Consider the following 16,120-nt stretch of genomic DNA (forward strand, 5'->3'; position numbering starts at 1 on the left):
GCTTGAGGGCATAAGCGGCTACCAATGGATAGTAGTGCAGGTACTTTTGAAGCTTCAAGGGAAGACAAATTGAGAGACAGAAAAAGTGACTGAGGTGAAAAGTCTGATGAGGAACAACGACACGACAGATTGGGCAGAACTAATGGACGAGGAGGATAGGAGAGAGAAGGACAGGGAGGTCAGATTAGAGCGCAAGGATAGAGGAAGAAGGAGAGCGGAGAAACTAGAGCGGGAAGAGGGAACGAATAAGAGGAAGAGAAGGAACACTTGGAAAGGGAGCAGGAAGAAGGAATCGAGAGAGAGCTTAAAGAAAGGAAGAGGGCAGAAAGGGAGATGAGGGAGAAAAGGGAAAGAGCTGGAGAAAGCAGAGAGACAGAGGGAGATAGAGCAAGAAAAACCAAAGTTAGCTGAGCGGGAACAGCAGAAGTTGAAGTTGGACAGACTGGCAAGCAAACAAGCATTCAGGGAGGAGGACGAGCGAGCAATAAGGGCAGTGAAGACACAGAGCACTGGATAGAGAAAGGAATAGATTTGAGGAGGACCGAGCACAAACTCTCGGGGCAGGGGCGCAAATGAGGGAGGTGGAGCAAGCCTAGGGGCCTGGGCAGAGAGAAGCAGGGGTGACTTGAGAGACATCGATCCTAGCATGAAACCCAATACAGATTTGATATCGAGAAGACAGTTTCACAGATGAATTTTTGTAGCAACATGGACAAGGGGTCTGAAAACGAGGACAAATACAGTGGGGACGAGAGGCGGGAACAGTATTGATTACAGTCAACAGGGACAGACAAACGGGTGTCATGGGAGTTCAGGACGCATACACAGGGAGAAGGTGGAGGTGGCTCAGACAACAGATGGACGACTTTTGCATCCACACAGCACCTATTTTAATAGGCTAATCGATCTCCCAGGATGAAGGAGTAAGGTCTGGGGAGCAGCCATAACCTGCTCGAGAGGATTGTCTAGAGTTTATGACAATAACAGGAGTGTGCCTATATTGGAACCAGTAGATATATGCGCAGACATTGACGAGAGAGGGCCTCGACAAATAAGACCGACTACAAGGTCACCGGAGGAGAAGACGGCATACACACAAATGCCTTTATTGGAGAGAGGAGGGGTGAAACATCTGTACATAGCGTGGAAGAACACAGATCAGGAGAATGTGAAGTGTAGATTACCATCATTGAGCGTGGGAGAGGGGAAATGGATTTATAAGATGGAGAAGATGACAGCTGGCCACAGATTAGCAGTGGGTGACGTAAAGTGACTCCGTATCGATATTAGGAGACACAGCTGATGTATGGAAAAGGGCAGAGTTCCCAGGGGTGATGACAGCACACAACGGGTCACCATTTGCAAACTGTAGGCCGGGACTGTGGCAAGCATTGAGATCACAATACCCAGACACGTCAGACATAGGGGAGATTACGTCACGCAAGATTAAGAAAGATGAAGATCCTGTGCAGTACATACAGGTGATTCAAGAGGTTTGGCGTGTCAAAACTCGAGCGCCTGGGTGTAAAACAGTAGCAATAGATGATCATACATTAGTGCAGGGACTACCAGAGCCAGTCCAGAAGAGTTTGAAGAAACTGGTAGGGATGGAAGAGAAAGGATGGCCAGAGATACAGCTCACGATAGTGCATCATTGTAGGCTATGGCAGGAGATGTTAAGCAAAAAGCGGAACGAGAGGAAGGCAGATGAAGCGAAATTAGTAAAGAGAAAGCCATCATGGTATGCGATGGAAGGGACAGTTATACCCAGCCCCACCCCACAGACACAGCAGTAGATGCAGCATCAGCAACCACAACAGTTCGCATGGCCCATGGGGAGAGGATACATGAGGCAGAGGAGCCCACAGCGGGAGGTCTACAAAGGGGGCGTGGCTTCCAGCCATCGATGCATCTCAACCAAGGGGGGGGGGGGGTTCCAGGAGGATTTCGGGAATATGGACAACAGGTGCAGCAGAACCCAGGGGACTTTCTGGGGGATTTTCCAGGGCAAGGACAGGAGCCACCACAGTGCTGGACCTTTGGGCAGCTAGGGCACATCTCAAGGGTATGCAGATTTAGGAGGGATGCAACAGAATTGGGGCGAGCAGGGCCAGCAGCCAAATCAAGGGGGCCAAGAAGATTATACTACACAGGACCAGCAACCACAAGGGCAGACGCAAGGTGCATATCAACAAATGCTGCAAGAACAAGCGCAAGCACCACCAGCACAGATGCAGGTACCACAGATGCTAGCACCAACACCACAGTATTTACAAGCACCAAAGATTAGCGGGAGCACACAATAACTAGCCCAGATACAGAATGACGATGCACCAATGCAAGTGGACACAGTGGCGACAGTACCCGTCCGATGACTGGGGGAGTTAGCCCCTTCACAGGAAATGGATCGTCCATGTACCCACAATAGGACAGCCCACAGACGAACTTTGTGTGTTCCATCCTGTCTATCACACCCAACCTTGCGGTTGGCGATAGGTGACAAAACGTTTTCCTTTCTTGTTAACACCGGGGCGACTAGGTCATGCATTAGGGAAGGAATATTTACGTTGTCAGGCGATGCCATGAACACTCAAGAATTCTCTTGTGCTCAGGAAGTGGTTCCTTTTACTGAGGTCTCATATATATATATATATATATATATGATCACAATCTATCACTACCTCTACTCTAGACAGACACCTATAAACATATTAGGACGAGACATCATGAGTAGACTAAACATGACCAACTCTGCTTTTCACAGGCTTAACAGCTTGTGGCCCTACAAGTGATTTTTCTACACTCTAACTTTGTGAAAGACTTCATCTAAGAAGTGCCTCCGCTCCATAGACTGCTCCAATTGACTCTGGCTGTCATGGCTCCCTGCAGACACTTCTAGTCCATTGACTGATATTTCTGCCCCTCAGAGGTGGTAACTTGTTTTAGACTGTTCTTGCTGGGAAAGGGCTTGTCTAGATTTCATTGGGAGATTAAGTTGTCTTCACATCTATTGAGAACCTGTTTAACCCGTTTCCTTACTTTAAGCTTTCCTCTCTGCAACCTCAAATCTGCAAAGTAAAACTAGTGATATATAAATGCCATTACGGTCCTTGTGAATGAAGTCACCTCTAGGTGTAGGAAGTGTGTAAGACGCATATCCAAAGAGTATTCACTAACTTATGCTGATTCTGAAAAGTATATTTGTTACATATCTTGCCATTTTTAAAGAAAAGAATGCTTATTTAAAAATTCTGATGTTAAATAAATATGTATAAATGAAACCTTGAGTGCAAGTGTTGCTTGGCTATTTATATTTGCAAATTTTATTGCTACAGCTCACATTCACCCCTCTTGCTGGCTGCTCAGTCAACACTACCAAATTGTGTAGTACAGACCTATACCAAAGGTGGGTTAGCCAATACCAAGCAGATAAGTGGTGTGTAGTCTCACAGAGTTACTACATCAATTCTTACCCAACAGCCACCAGTTTGTTCAAAGACACATTGTACATTCACCAAATATTCTTTAGAGGGTGTCTAGGGCCATTAAACACAAAGGCCCCATTGCACAGTACTGAAAGGTACTTTGCACAATGATAACATTTTACCAACAAGTGGAAACAAAGTCGAATGACTAAGAGAAACAAAGTTTCTCAGTACTGACAGTCAGTTTCTCCATAACAATGAGCTAAAGCCCAGTTGAATGCAGCTGAAGGCTGTACTCCACTGTAAAAAGTCGTGTCAGGAGAATACAAAATGTTTGGGAGGTCCTGGAGGAAAGGTTGCTTCAAGAGAAATCTTTTCTAGCAGTTGACCACTTGGGGTTGAATAGTATGCAACATATAAAACTGCACTCCCTCCCTCCTAAAAACAAACCCATTCAGCTCCATTGATGCCCTTTAACCTCTCCCATATTACTCTCCCTGTACTCTCCTTTGTAGTGGGTGCTCCCCTTAAGCCACGCTTTGCTACCCACGCATTGCTCCACCTGGACTCCCCAATACCCTGGCGTTGCACCACCACCGACCCCCCCCAACCCCTATTACCCACACGCTACAATCATTCCTTATCCTACTCTACGATCTCTAACACCTCAACCCTCTCAGTTCTATTCTAGAGATGGGCGTTCATCCCTAGCCTTAGTTACCCTCATACCCTCCACCTGGACTCCAATGTATCCGAGCGCCCCCGCACCTTAGATGCACCCCCCCAATCATGAATTCCCCCATCCCAACCCCCCCTCACCTTGAAGGTGCGAGTCCCTGCTTGTCACCAAGTGGTTAATCAGTTGGACAGGTCAACCTTCGGGTATATCACTCCAAACTGGCATTGGCAACCACTCAATGATGAGCACTAACCAAAACCATCAATTGGGTGGTGAGGTTGAGCAAAAGACCAAGTACCACACAACTACACTTATTGAATACTGCACAAGCCTAACAACTGTGTTCCCTGGTGCACACCTCCTACCGTGTTGGATCAATTGCACATTTACCTTGCAAGCTCTTTGCTGTCATCCAGTAGTGCCTCCAGGTGAGAGAAGCCAAACGCTCGGTAGAAGCAATTGCCATCAGGGCGGGTTTTTCGGATATGTGTGTACTTTTTGTGTAAATCCTGCAGCCAAAAAGGAAAAGACGAAATTAAGAAACACATTTTGACATTGTTTAATGAGTTCTAACTCTGCATGCAGATGCTCACAAGTATTGCACATGTGAAGGGAAAGCCCACTTCCAGCTGCACCTCCTCCAAGGCATTCTATCTTTTCTCACCTTCCCCCGGAAGCTCACTGTTGGGTAAGAATTGGTGCAGTCGCACTGTGTAAGACTACACAACACTTATCTGCTTGGTATAGGTCTGTACTACACAAGTTGGTAGTGTGACTGAACAGCCAGGCCCATCTCAAGAAGGGTAAATATGAGCTGTACAATTGAAATTCGTAAATACAAGTAGCCAAGTAACACTTCACACTCAATGTTTTAGTTCTAGTTATTTATTTAATGTCAGTTTTAAATAGGTATTCTTTAAAAAGTGAAAGCAAGCGTCCCCAAACAGCACGATCCTCCCCGCAATATGAGACAATGAAGGACTCTCCCAAAATGGGAATAAGGCCAAGACAGAGTGCGGGTGAGCGTAAATGGGAGTTTATCGATCAGAATTGGGCATGCAAAGAACTCTGCAAACTCCGAGAGCGCTCTGTCTGACAATAGCAAAGACAGGCGTATATATTTACAAAAAACGTCATCAAAACCTACATACTATAGGGGGCACAAGTTCATTGGGATTGGGTGGCGACGACTAACTATAGGTGCTGCTGCGGTGTGGTTGGTCTTGGCTGGAGGACGTCACTGGTCACCCTCGTGGGTTGGGCTGGGCCTGGCAGGTCGGCTTGAGTTCATCCGGGCGGTGTTGGTGTGCTGAGGCGGCCTGTGGCAGAGATGAATGCCTTTCCTGACTTACTTGCCCTCTGCCATGCACCCCGCAGTCATTCAGTCATTTACAGTTCTATTCTCTTTAGTAAATCTTTCAATAGGTTAATGCAACACAGGAGGAATGCACCTTGTGAGGGGTCTGGAGATAATATATCGAGGCCGGGTTACTTGTGATCTGTTGACCGGGACCGTAGGTCGCGGGGCTAAGCTTCGGGGACTGGGGCGGGTGGTACAGGTCTTTCTGTCTTGTTAGAAGTGGTTATAGATGTTTCGCTGTGTGTCGTCAAAGTGTTGGGTGTCCTGATTGCACAGGGCCATAGGTCTGAGACAGTCCGGTGGGTTGTGGGGTTTACAAGGGGGCGCTTGAGTTTAAACTAAGGTTTACTGCTACGCTGTAAATAATGCAGGTGGCTGGCCGCGGCCTTGGGTGCTGCAGTGGGGTTCCAAGTCTTTGAAGCGGCTCCAGTCGGGTCGGGGGAGGCGTGATAACGCAGAGCGGGGCTCTGTTCTCATGTCTTGGCAGCCTTCTGAGGGAGGGAGGGGGATACATCGAGGCCTTGTACGCTTTCACAAAGGTATCTCCCTCGAGTGTTGCCGAATATAGGTAAAGACATCGCAAACATTTGAATACTTTCTATAATACTTATTTAAAATCACTTCAACACATGCATTTAACCTTTGCTGGATGCGTCTTGATTATACCCAGTCCGAGCACCATATTTGTACATTATATTCTAGCAGCTACAGTGTTTTAGTTACATGCATATACATTCGGAGTAAATGAGGTAGTAGTTGGATCAGTGGAGTACATAGAAAACGACCCGCCACTGTACGTGACGGTGGTGGCACATAAGGGGCTTAGACCTACACACATGATAAGTGCATTCTCGCGCATCCTTTACATGAGTTCATAGCATAGTTACATTCGCTTTCTCGTGTACTCTAGCAGCATTAGCTTTAGTTATGGCGCGAAACCATGTGAGGTAGGTTGCCCAGAGATACACGCAACAAACAGATCCCTGGAGCGTTCCTTTATCATTAGCATCCACCTGCAATAGTGCGGGCTCGCTATAGCTTATATCATGGGAGCATACTCTCTCATTTTAATACATTCTACAGGCGTGTATATTTTGTGGAAGAAAGAAATAATGCAAGAGGACTTGACATTTATATATACATATATATGTAAAGACTGTCTGCCATCAGAGGACCATTTTACCGTTCTTCTCATTGTTCAGGCCTGCTGGCCGGGTCATGCTGATAGTGATGGTACACTGCGGGAGGTGAACTGTTACAATGTTAGCGTATTGCGCTAGCTCATGTCCGTCTTGTTCGTGGGAACGTGCTTGCAGCGGATCTGCCAGGGTGCTGCGGCAACAGGGATGTTCTCCAAGGGTGGGGGCCGCGCTACAGTGCGCTGAGCTCACCATCTTTACCGGGCAAAGAATGGTTTCTGGGCCTAGCTGAATTTGTGTTGTAATCAATACATGTGGGCATTCGATACGTGTGGGCAATGTCTCCAGTGGGTGAGCCCTCCACCACCTGGGCCCGGGTGGCATGAGGGAACGCCCAATGGGCCATAGCCCTCACCTGGGGAAGAAACGCAGGCGAGAGGGGTCTCCTGGACCAGTCCTCCCCTACAAAAGGCAATTCGTTGTAACAAATCAAACTTTTTTCAGAGTCAAATAAAGGCAGTGGATAATCTTGGGATATGCTTCATAAACTTCACCGGGGTTCCTGAAGCTCCCCGGGCCTTTGTCTTTAGGAATGCCTGAACGCACCCAGTCCAGATTGGTTGGCTGGCTGTCCTAGTAGGACAGCCACATTGCTGTTTGAATGGCAACTAGACTGTGCATGAAGGGGAGAAACCTTAAAAGGCGAGTGTTTTGGGACTGAAGACAGAGTCGACCAAAGGGAAGGATATCCTGGCGAAGAAACAGTAAACGAAGCTTGCTGCATCCACCAGGACCGTTGAACTGCCCGGTGAAGCCCTGCTGCTGTGTTGAAACTCCTTTTCTAAAAATCGACAAGAGAATCTCCGGAAGGGACGACCTTGGGACAGTGGGACCAACTAACCCCCAGACGAACTCCACTGGACCATCTTCCCCAACTGGCTGTACTTCTTTGCAGCTGCAGGAACCGAGTTCCAGGCATCGAGAAATCCGTAGTCGAGTGCAACGTCTGATCTGGCCAGAAGCTTCAGGAGTCCAAGGACCCTCTCGAAGCAAGACGACCCAAACGCGAGCCACCTCACCAGAGTGCAGGACTCGAGTGAAGGAAGCCCAAAAGCCCAACCGGTATCCAAGATCTGCAGTGGTGCCGTTTACTGCTGACCTGAAGAACGCCTGTAGCTGCCGCAGACTCTGAATTGCTGCCGCAGGAGTCCCCAGACGTGCTCTCTCTTGTCCCCACGAATGAGGCCCAGGAACCTAGGATCTGCATCGCTGCAACCAGACAGAAGCCAGCTGGACCACCACTTCTAACCGAAGGTACAGTTCTGACTTGGGGCACTTACCTCAGTGTCAGTAGCTGCTTTGCTAGACTTGAATTCAGCTCTACCTTTACAAGTGTAATAACTTGTGACCCTACACTCATTTTTCATCAAACAAACTCTCCAACTTTGTGCAAGACTTTTACTATCTAAGAGGTGCCTCAGCTCCATATACTTTGCTCCAATTGACTTTGGCTGTCCTGGCTCCCTGCAGACTTGTCTATTCCATTTGAGTTTGATTCTTACTGTCCCTCATAGGTGATACATTGGTTTTAAACTAATATTGCTGGGAAAGTTTTTATCTAGACTTCATTGGACGATTTAAAGTGCTCACATGCTCTGAGAACCTGTTTGACGCATTCCTTCCTTTAACCTTTCCCTTCTGTCAACCTCTGAATTAACAAAATGCATAAGTGATATATAAATGCCATTACTGTCCTAATTAGTGAAGTGAACTCCGAGTGTAGGGAGTGTGTAAGGAGCAGTATCTACTAGCTTTGTGCTGATTCCGAGTAAAGTATTTTAAAATTCCTACATATATTGCCCTTTTTAAAGGCTGCTCATTTAAAAATGATAAATTCATTATTTATTACAAAACCTTCAGTGTAAGTGTTACTTGGCTACTTGTATTTGTGGATTTCATTGCTACAGCGTTACAGCTCACATTTACCCCTCTTGAGATAAGCCCGACTGCTCAGTCACTGTTAGGGAGATTCTCAGAAATGTGCCAATTCCCTTCTACCTTACAGATCCCCAGCTCTTTTGCTGGATTTAAGGACTTTTAATTTTTATCCTTGAAAGAGTGAGACCTTTTACCAACTCTCTCATGTATTTTTCTGTGATTTGAACTGTGTTTCATTTGGTTTTGGAGTCTGACAAATTCCATAGGCGTCATATGTTTACATTGTGACACAGCACATTCAGTGCAGTGTCACAGAGAAGTCCTTTGGATTTAAATACCTTCTCTTGGATAAACTGTTTCCAAGAGCAGTAAAGTGAAATTGACTTTGCTTACCTTTTGTAACTTTGTAGACCCAGCACACAGAGTTACTTGGTATCCCCCTTGTCTACTTTCTCATGTAACATTTTTATGTTACCCTTTCTACAATTAATGGCTGGTGGCAGTGGTTTACTTTTTCCTACCATTGTGCGTTTTTACCGCAGGCTGATCCCCCTCAGCTGCAGTATTGAACCCATGGGTGCCCATTTTGTCAAAATGGCCCCAGTCTTCTTTTTTTCACCATTTCTTGTTGTAAAGGTCATTCTTGAGATTTACTCTGCGTGCCAAATAAGGTTCGGTCCCTTTGTTCATTTTGTCTTTGGCGGGGTTCACGGATGAAACCCTCCTCTGGCTCCAGCGTATCTGGCAGAGCAGGAAGCGAGGGAGGTTCCCAAACTCCCTGTGTTTAGTCTCCTTGGTTACTGGAATGCACCCAAAAGGTGACTGGAGGAAGGAATCCGAAGAAGAACTTGGAAGAGAAGCTTGCTGCAACTCCTGGACCATTGGTTTGCCGGTGAAGCCCTGCTGCTTTGCTGAAGCTCTGAATTCTGATCGACAAGAGAAGCCAGGCAAGGACGACTTCTCCCCTTGGGTTGGTGGGACCAATCAGCCCCAAGACGAACTCGACTGGAACCCTCTCTGCTGGCAGTACTTCCATTGCTGCTGCAGGAACCGAGCGCAAGGGGACAGGAACACCTGAATCGAGTGCATTGTTTTTAAGTCAGACCCGAGCTCCAGGAAGATCCTCTGAACTCCCTCGAAGCAGGACTAACCAAGCCTGAGTCACCTCAGAGTGCTGGACCCCAGAGGTGAGGAAAGTCCACAAGGTGTCCAAGAACCGCAGTGGGGCTATTTGCGATTAGCTGAAACCATGACGTGCCGCTGATCTGAACTTTGTCCATTGCTGCCGCCGACCTTCGAATCGTAGTGCAGTAGTTCCCATACGTCCTCCCTCTTGTCACCACGACTGAGGCCCAGAAACAACAGGATCGGCCATACAACAACAAGAACAGAAGCCAGCTGGAACCAATTTCTTCAGACCTAAGGTACTGTGAACAAAAGGGTACTTACCTCTTGCTGTGTAGCTTTCTTGCTCTCAGTTGAGACTTACATTTGTTGCCTTTTGCAGAGTTGCTTGCAGCTTTGCCCCTCACAAGCCTCCCAGCTTGTGGCCCATCAAGTGATTCTTTTTCAACAAAAACTCTAACATTGTGCAAGACGTTTTACTTACCTTCAAGAAGTGCCTCAGCTTCACTAGACTGCTCAAGTAACACAGGCTGTCCTGGTTCCCTGAAGACTCTTCTAACCTCTGACTTTGTGTTTAATCTGTCCCTCCAAAAGGTCATACATTCTTTACTTTTATAGCTGGGAAAGGGATAATCTATACTGCATTGGGGAGTTCAAAAGTGCTTACCTGTTTGAGAAACGTGTTAACCATTGTTTCCTTCCCTAACCTTTTCTTTTTTGACAACAAACTCATTATTGCTCTAAATGTACCAGTGATATTTCAATGTCCACATTGTACTACTTATTGAAGTCACCTGAGTGTGTAGGGAGTGTGTGTGCCATCCCAAAAGGCTATCTACTGATTTATTGAAACTGAGAGTTGTGTATTTTGAATTATATTAAAGGGTTACATATTTGCTCCCTTCTAAAGAAGGCTTATTCAACTGACTGTTAATTTAATAAATACATATTTAATCAAGACACCTTGAGCATAAGTGTTATTTGGATACATGTCATTGTGAATCTCTATGTTACAACCCTACAGCTCACATTGAGCCCCCTTGAGATAGGCTTGACTGCTCAGTCACTCTACCAACTTGTGTAGTACAGGCATATACCAAAGGTTGGGTTAACTATTGCCAAGAGGACAAGGGTTGAGTAGTCTCCCACAGGGTTACTACATTAATTTTTGCCCAACACAGCACACGCGGTTTCAGCGCCGATCTCTCACACCAGTTTGACTTCCTTCACTCCCTCGGTCCTGCACTGTGGTGAGGTGACTCTGGATCTGGGGGTCCTGCTTCTGGAGGGTCCCTAGGATGCTCCGGGAGCCGCTAGTCTTGATTTGTTCCACGGCAGACGTTGCGCTTGACTATGGACACGCGACCTCCTGGCATTGGGCTGCCGCAGCAACGGAGGGGCACAGCAAGTCGGGGATGGTGGTCCAGTGAAGTTCGTCTCTGGGTTAGTTGGTCCCACTAACCCAAGGGGACAAAGTCGTTACGGTGGAGCTTCTCCGTCAAGGTGATAAAGGAGGTCAGTGCAGCAGCAGGGCTTCACCAGGTAATTCAAAGGTCCAGGAGGTTGCAGCATGCTTCGTTCACAGTTTCTTCGTCGGATGTTTATCCCACTGGTCAACTCTCCTGTAGTCCCAAAACCCTAACCTTTTAAGCAGGGGTTTCCTATTCATTCACAACCTAGGCTGTCAATCACGCAGCAGGGTGGCTGTCCTCGAAGGACAGTCAGCCAGCCAATCAGGACTAGTGCATTCAGGCATTCCTAGAGACAAAGGACAGGGGAGTTGAGACCAGCCCCCACATTGTGCCCTTCCAGACACGCTGGTGCCAGGGGCAGGCTTCAGCGCTGAAGCCCACCAAAGGCAAGACAGACAAAACGCTCAAACACGTCTCAACGCACAGAGTAAAACCCAAGAAAGACCTCACACACAGAAAATAGCGAAAAAAGGAGACAGGGGCCATTTTGAAAAAAATGCTGTACTGCAGCTGAGGGTTCAGCCTCCGGTAGAAAAGGACAATGGTAGGAAAAAGTAAACCACTGCAACCAGCCATTTAAAGTAGGCAAGGGTAACATAAAAATGTTAAATGAGAAAGTAGGATAAGGGGCTACTAAGTAACCCCCCATAAGATAGTGTGTGCTGGGCCTAAAAAGAGAAAAGGCAAGTAAAGTCAATTTCACCTTACTCTTCTCGTGAACTGTAGTTCACCCAAGAAAAGGAATTTAAACTTTATGAGAAATCTAAAAGGATAGATTTCTGAGCGTCACTGCACTGACGGCGCTGTAGGTCACCATACAAAAAGCAGATGCGCATGGAGTTTGTCATACTCCAACAGTGGAAAACAAAATCCAAATCAGGTAAAAACATGACAGAGTGAGAAAAATGCCTCTCACTCCGGAGTTAAAATGAAAAAGTCCCAAGCCCAGCAAAAGAGCTGGGGTCTCTAAGGTTGAAGGGAATTAGCACAGAAATGAAAATTATCCCCGACACCCACTGTCTCCAGAGCTCTGGTACTCTCCAGGCTGTACTATCGCAACAATCTGCCTAACTCTACTCTTCGCCCCCCCCCCCCCCCGCAACTAATCCAGAACAGGACTGCAAGACTTATCCTTGGCATCAAGCCCAGGGACCGCAATCTCCCCCAGCCCTGAAATCTCTCCACTGGCTCCTGGTGGCTGCAAGGATCAAGTTCAAGACCCTCTGCATTGTCCAAAAGACTTTCTGGGGCCAGGGTCCTCACTATATCCAACTAGCTCCATCTAAATGCCTTCCTTCTAGAGCCCTTCACTCAGCTACCTCCAACTCTGAGGGTCAGACGCTTCTCCCAACAGAGTCAAGGATAGATCTCTTTCCTCTGCATGTGCCTCCATGCCCCCTCAGACTTCCGGAAGCTCAAGAACATCCTTTTCTCCTTTGCCTTCTCTCTCTCTCTCGCTTCTGTGCTAACCTACCCGTATGCTGAGCCTCACTGGGTACCAGGCTCCTCCATGTCATCTCCCTTGCACTGCCTCCTGGCCTACAGTGCCCTTAGGGGTTGTATCTGCAACTGCTACAGCCCCCCTGCCTCAATGCACTTACTCAGCGCCACGTTGCCCTGGCTGCACTTACTCACGAGCCATGTTGCCCTGACTCCCCCCCCCCTCTCCCCTGCACTTCCCATCACTTCCCTTCCCTCTACACACTCGTTGTCGCACGCACAATCCGAATGACACATGGTCTAGTAGGATAATGTGTCTCGTCTTCCCTCCGTCTCCGCTCCCTTGCGGCACCTAGAAACACTTGTGTACAGTCGGAAATCAGAGAATTTCATAGCAGAAAAAAAATCCAATCACAAACCTGTCCAACACGGTCTGGTAAGAGCTCTCAAAATTTCTTCTGGCGCTTGAAACTGTTAAAAGGTTGTTTTCTTTTTAAGAACCCACTATGTGAGGGGTTCCAAGAAGCCATTTTTTCTGAGCCAAGTCACACATGCAGCGATGGATACTAGGTGATGCTGTGGCAAGTTCACCTCCAGGTCAGAGACTCGCTCCAAGCCTTTATAAAAACCCACCATCATTTTTCTGGTCTTTGATAAACAAGCCCCAATGCTGCATCACAAGTTCTGTCAAGACTACATTACCCTGATGATCCCTAGTAAGGGTGAAACCAGGTGTGTGTGGTCCTCACCCGTGTGAAATGCCTGCCTTGGGTTGATAAAGCTATTTATTATTCGGTTATACAGCAAATAAATTCTGTTTCAAAGCGGCAACAGGGAGGGAGCATGGGATTGAAGTACATTAAAATACACAAAAATAATACAGTGGGGGAAGGGAAAGTACAAAACTATTATGCCTTGTGAGTATTCAGCATGTGCAACTGCAGCAAGGAAGAGGGCAGTGTGGTAGGTGCTGGAGTGTCCCTGCTCGTGGATGACACAGATGAAGTGCCAGGTATGTAAGTACTATACGGCCAGGAGCCGCATCCGGTTGAAAAGTGAGAGTCTCCAGGGCGGAGGGTGTGCCGAGACAAGTGCTGAAAGATGGGGAGATTGGGTGTGGGTGGTCAGGGGCCGAAAGGATGCATAAGGGTCCAAGACACCAATCACAGCAACTGTGAGATTTGCAGAGCAGGGATGGAGGAGGAAAAGAGGAAAGTTGATGTGCTTTTGGAATTTAAAAAGGTCCTGCTCAAGACGCAGAGGAAGGGGGAGGGTGTTCCATAGGAGGGATCCTGGTGAGGAAAGCGAACAACCCCATGCTGTTTAGCGAAACACTTCACACACAAGGAGTTGGTGCCAGAGGAACATAGAGGTCTGGAAGGACAGTATTTTGTAAGAGAGTTGTAGACAGTGTGGTCCCAGGCCCCAGGCAGCCTTGTGGATGATGCAGGGGGATTTTAATTGAATCCGTGCAGCAACCGGAAGCCAGTGAAGTCATTTTAGGGCAGGACAGTAGCGGTCCCTGGGCTTAAGGCCAAGGATGAGTCTTGCTGCGCTATTCTGGATTAGCTGAAGGGGTTGCAGAGTTGAAGGTAGATTAAAGGAGGAGGCTATTGCAATATTCAAGCCTAGAGAGAACAGGGCTCAGGAAATATTGAGCTTCTGGAATATGTGAGAAAAGGGAGAATTCCTTTGAGAAGGAAGAGTTGAAAGTGTGACTTCTTAGCAATGTCCGGAGTGTGAGGGAGGAAGGAGAGAGATGAGACAAAGAGGACTCCAAGGTTTCTGGCTTCAGAAGAAGGAGCTGGGGGAGAGCCCATGGAGGAAGGCCAGAGAGAAGGGACGAAGGAGGGAGCAGGGGTCCCAATGGGAAGGATCTCAGTTTTGCTGATATTGAGGCAGAGATCGTTGGCAGTGCACCAGGCCTCAATGGCAGATAGGCAGTCAGGGATGAAGGAAGTCAGGGATGAAGCAAGGGGAGAGAGAAGCAGCAGGCAGTCTGAAAAAAGTGGAGTGTTGTCTGCATAACACTGGAAGGGGGTGATAGAAATAGGGCAATAGTTGGCTGGACAGGCAGGGTCTGCTGAAGGTTTGAGGGGGTGCACAAGGGAGTACTTGAGAGAGGAGGTGAAAGGTCCAGTGGCGAAAGAGTGTTTGCAGAAATCAGCGAGTGCAAGGGCAAGAGAACCAATGTTGTCCTTGATGGTTCTGGATGAGCGGGGGGGAACCTGTTTGGAAGAAACCTTCATGGAGCGGACAACTCTGGTAACTTCTTCGGGTGTGACAGGTGCGAAGGAGACGGGTGAGTGGTCAAGGGAGACAAAGGGGTGTGGATGGGTTTGGCGGGTGCGTAACAGGGTGTTCAGGATGAGTTTTGGTGGGAAAGTGTGGCCAGTGCGTTGCAGAGGGCCTGGGAAGGAAGAGGAGAGGAGGAGACTGCTGAAAGGGTTGTCTAGCTCCCTGCATATTTTGAAAAGTACTGCTGCGTCATTGGATGCACCAGAAACCTGTGCCTGAATGTGGTCCCTTTTCTTGGCACAGATGGAGAGTTTGTATTACTTTTGGAGCAGGCAGTAGGCCAGTTTGTCAGAGGGCGAGCCTGAGGTTTGCCATTTCCGTTACGCCGCTCTGCACTTCCGTTTCAGGGCTGCAAGATAGAGATGTACCAAGTGTTAGGCCTAGAGGCAGGTTTCAGGCGGATCCTCGTGGCTGAGCCAAGGATGTCAAGAGTGCTGGTGATGGCCAAGTGGAAGTTGATGAGAGCAGTCAGTGGAAGAGTCTGCAGTAGGGGGTGAAGGTAGAAGCAAAGGCAGAAGCTGACACTCGTTTCATCGGGCGGATGCTCGTGAACGAGGTTGGCAGGGCTTTTGAGGGAGCGGTAGGAGGGCCGAAGGGACCCAAGTGGGAGGAGAGGAGAGAATGGTTTGGCCAAGAGAGGGATAGAGTGGGGGCCGAGTGGGTTGGATCAGAGGGGAGAATGGAGAGAGATAGAGAGGTGCAGAGGTCACTGAAAAGAGTGGATGCTGAGTCAGGGGAGTGCAATTGGATGTTGACGTCACCCAAGAGGAGGATGGTGGAGGTGGTTGAAAGTTAGGAGGAGCAGAAATAAGCCCATTCAGAGAGGAACAGGGTGGTAGAGCCTGGAGGCCGGTAAATGGTAGCAATGTTCTGAGTGGAGGAGGGAGAGATAGCCATCTTGCATACCAGGCTCTCAAAGGAAGAGTAGAGCTGGGTGGATAAGATGGAAGAAGGAACCCACTCAGGGTAGAATAAGGTGCCAGCACGGTGAGGACAAGGCTTGGAAATTACCTTGAAGCCGTCTGGGAGGAGGGAGTGAAAAGCCTGGCATTGAACCAAGTCTTGGTGAGAGTGAGAATGGAGAGGTCAGTCTTCAAGAAGGAGGCAGATGTCGGCAGAGTATTTGTTGGCTGAGGGGGTGTTAAGAGTCGTCAAGTGGAGGAGATCTGTTCCTTTGAAGGTTTTCTGAGTAGTACAGGGGTGTTATGCTCCAGTCACAGGCGAGCGACAGTGAGTGGTGCGGG

The 16,120-nt window shown here is 48.0% G+C and overlaps 1 protein-coding gene across 4 annotated transcripts in view; it reads right to left on the reverse strand.

The window, feature by feature from the left end:
* OTUB1 (OTU deubiquitinase, ubiquitin aldehyde binding 1) overlaps positions 1 to 16,120 on the reverse strand; it is a 100,686-nt gene that overhangs the window by 59,035 nt on the left and 25,531 nt on the right. For all 4 annotated transcript variants that reach the window (XM_069645107.1, XM_069645109.1, XM_069645110.1 and 1 more), the window contains one exon: positions 4,495 to 4,613. In XM_069645107.1, coding sequence (XP_069501208.1) covers positions 4,495 to 4,613 — 119 coding nt within the window. The remainder of the gene's footprint in view (positions 1 to 4,494; positions 4,614 to 16,120) is intronic.

The sequence above is a fragment of the Ambystoma mexicanum genome, chromosome 2p, assembly GCF_040938575.1.
Source record: "Ambystoma mexicanum isolate Mex_15411 chromosome 2p, UKY_AmexF1_1, whole genome shotgun sequence".
In the NCBI taxonomy this organism is placed as follows: Eukaryota; Metazoa; Chordata; class Amphibia; order Caudata; family Ambystomatidae; genus Ambystoma; species Ambystoma mexicanum.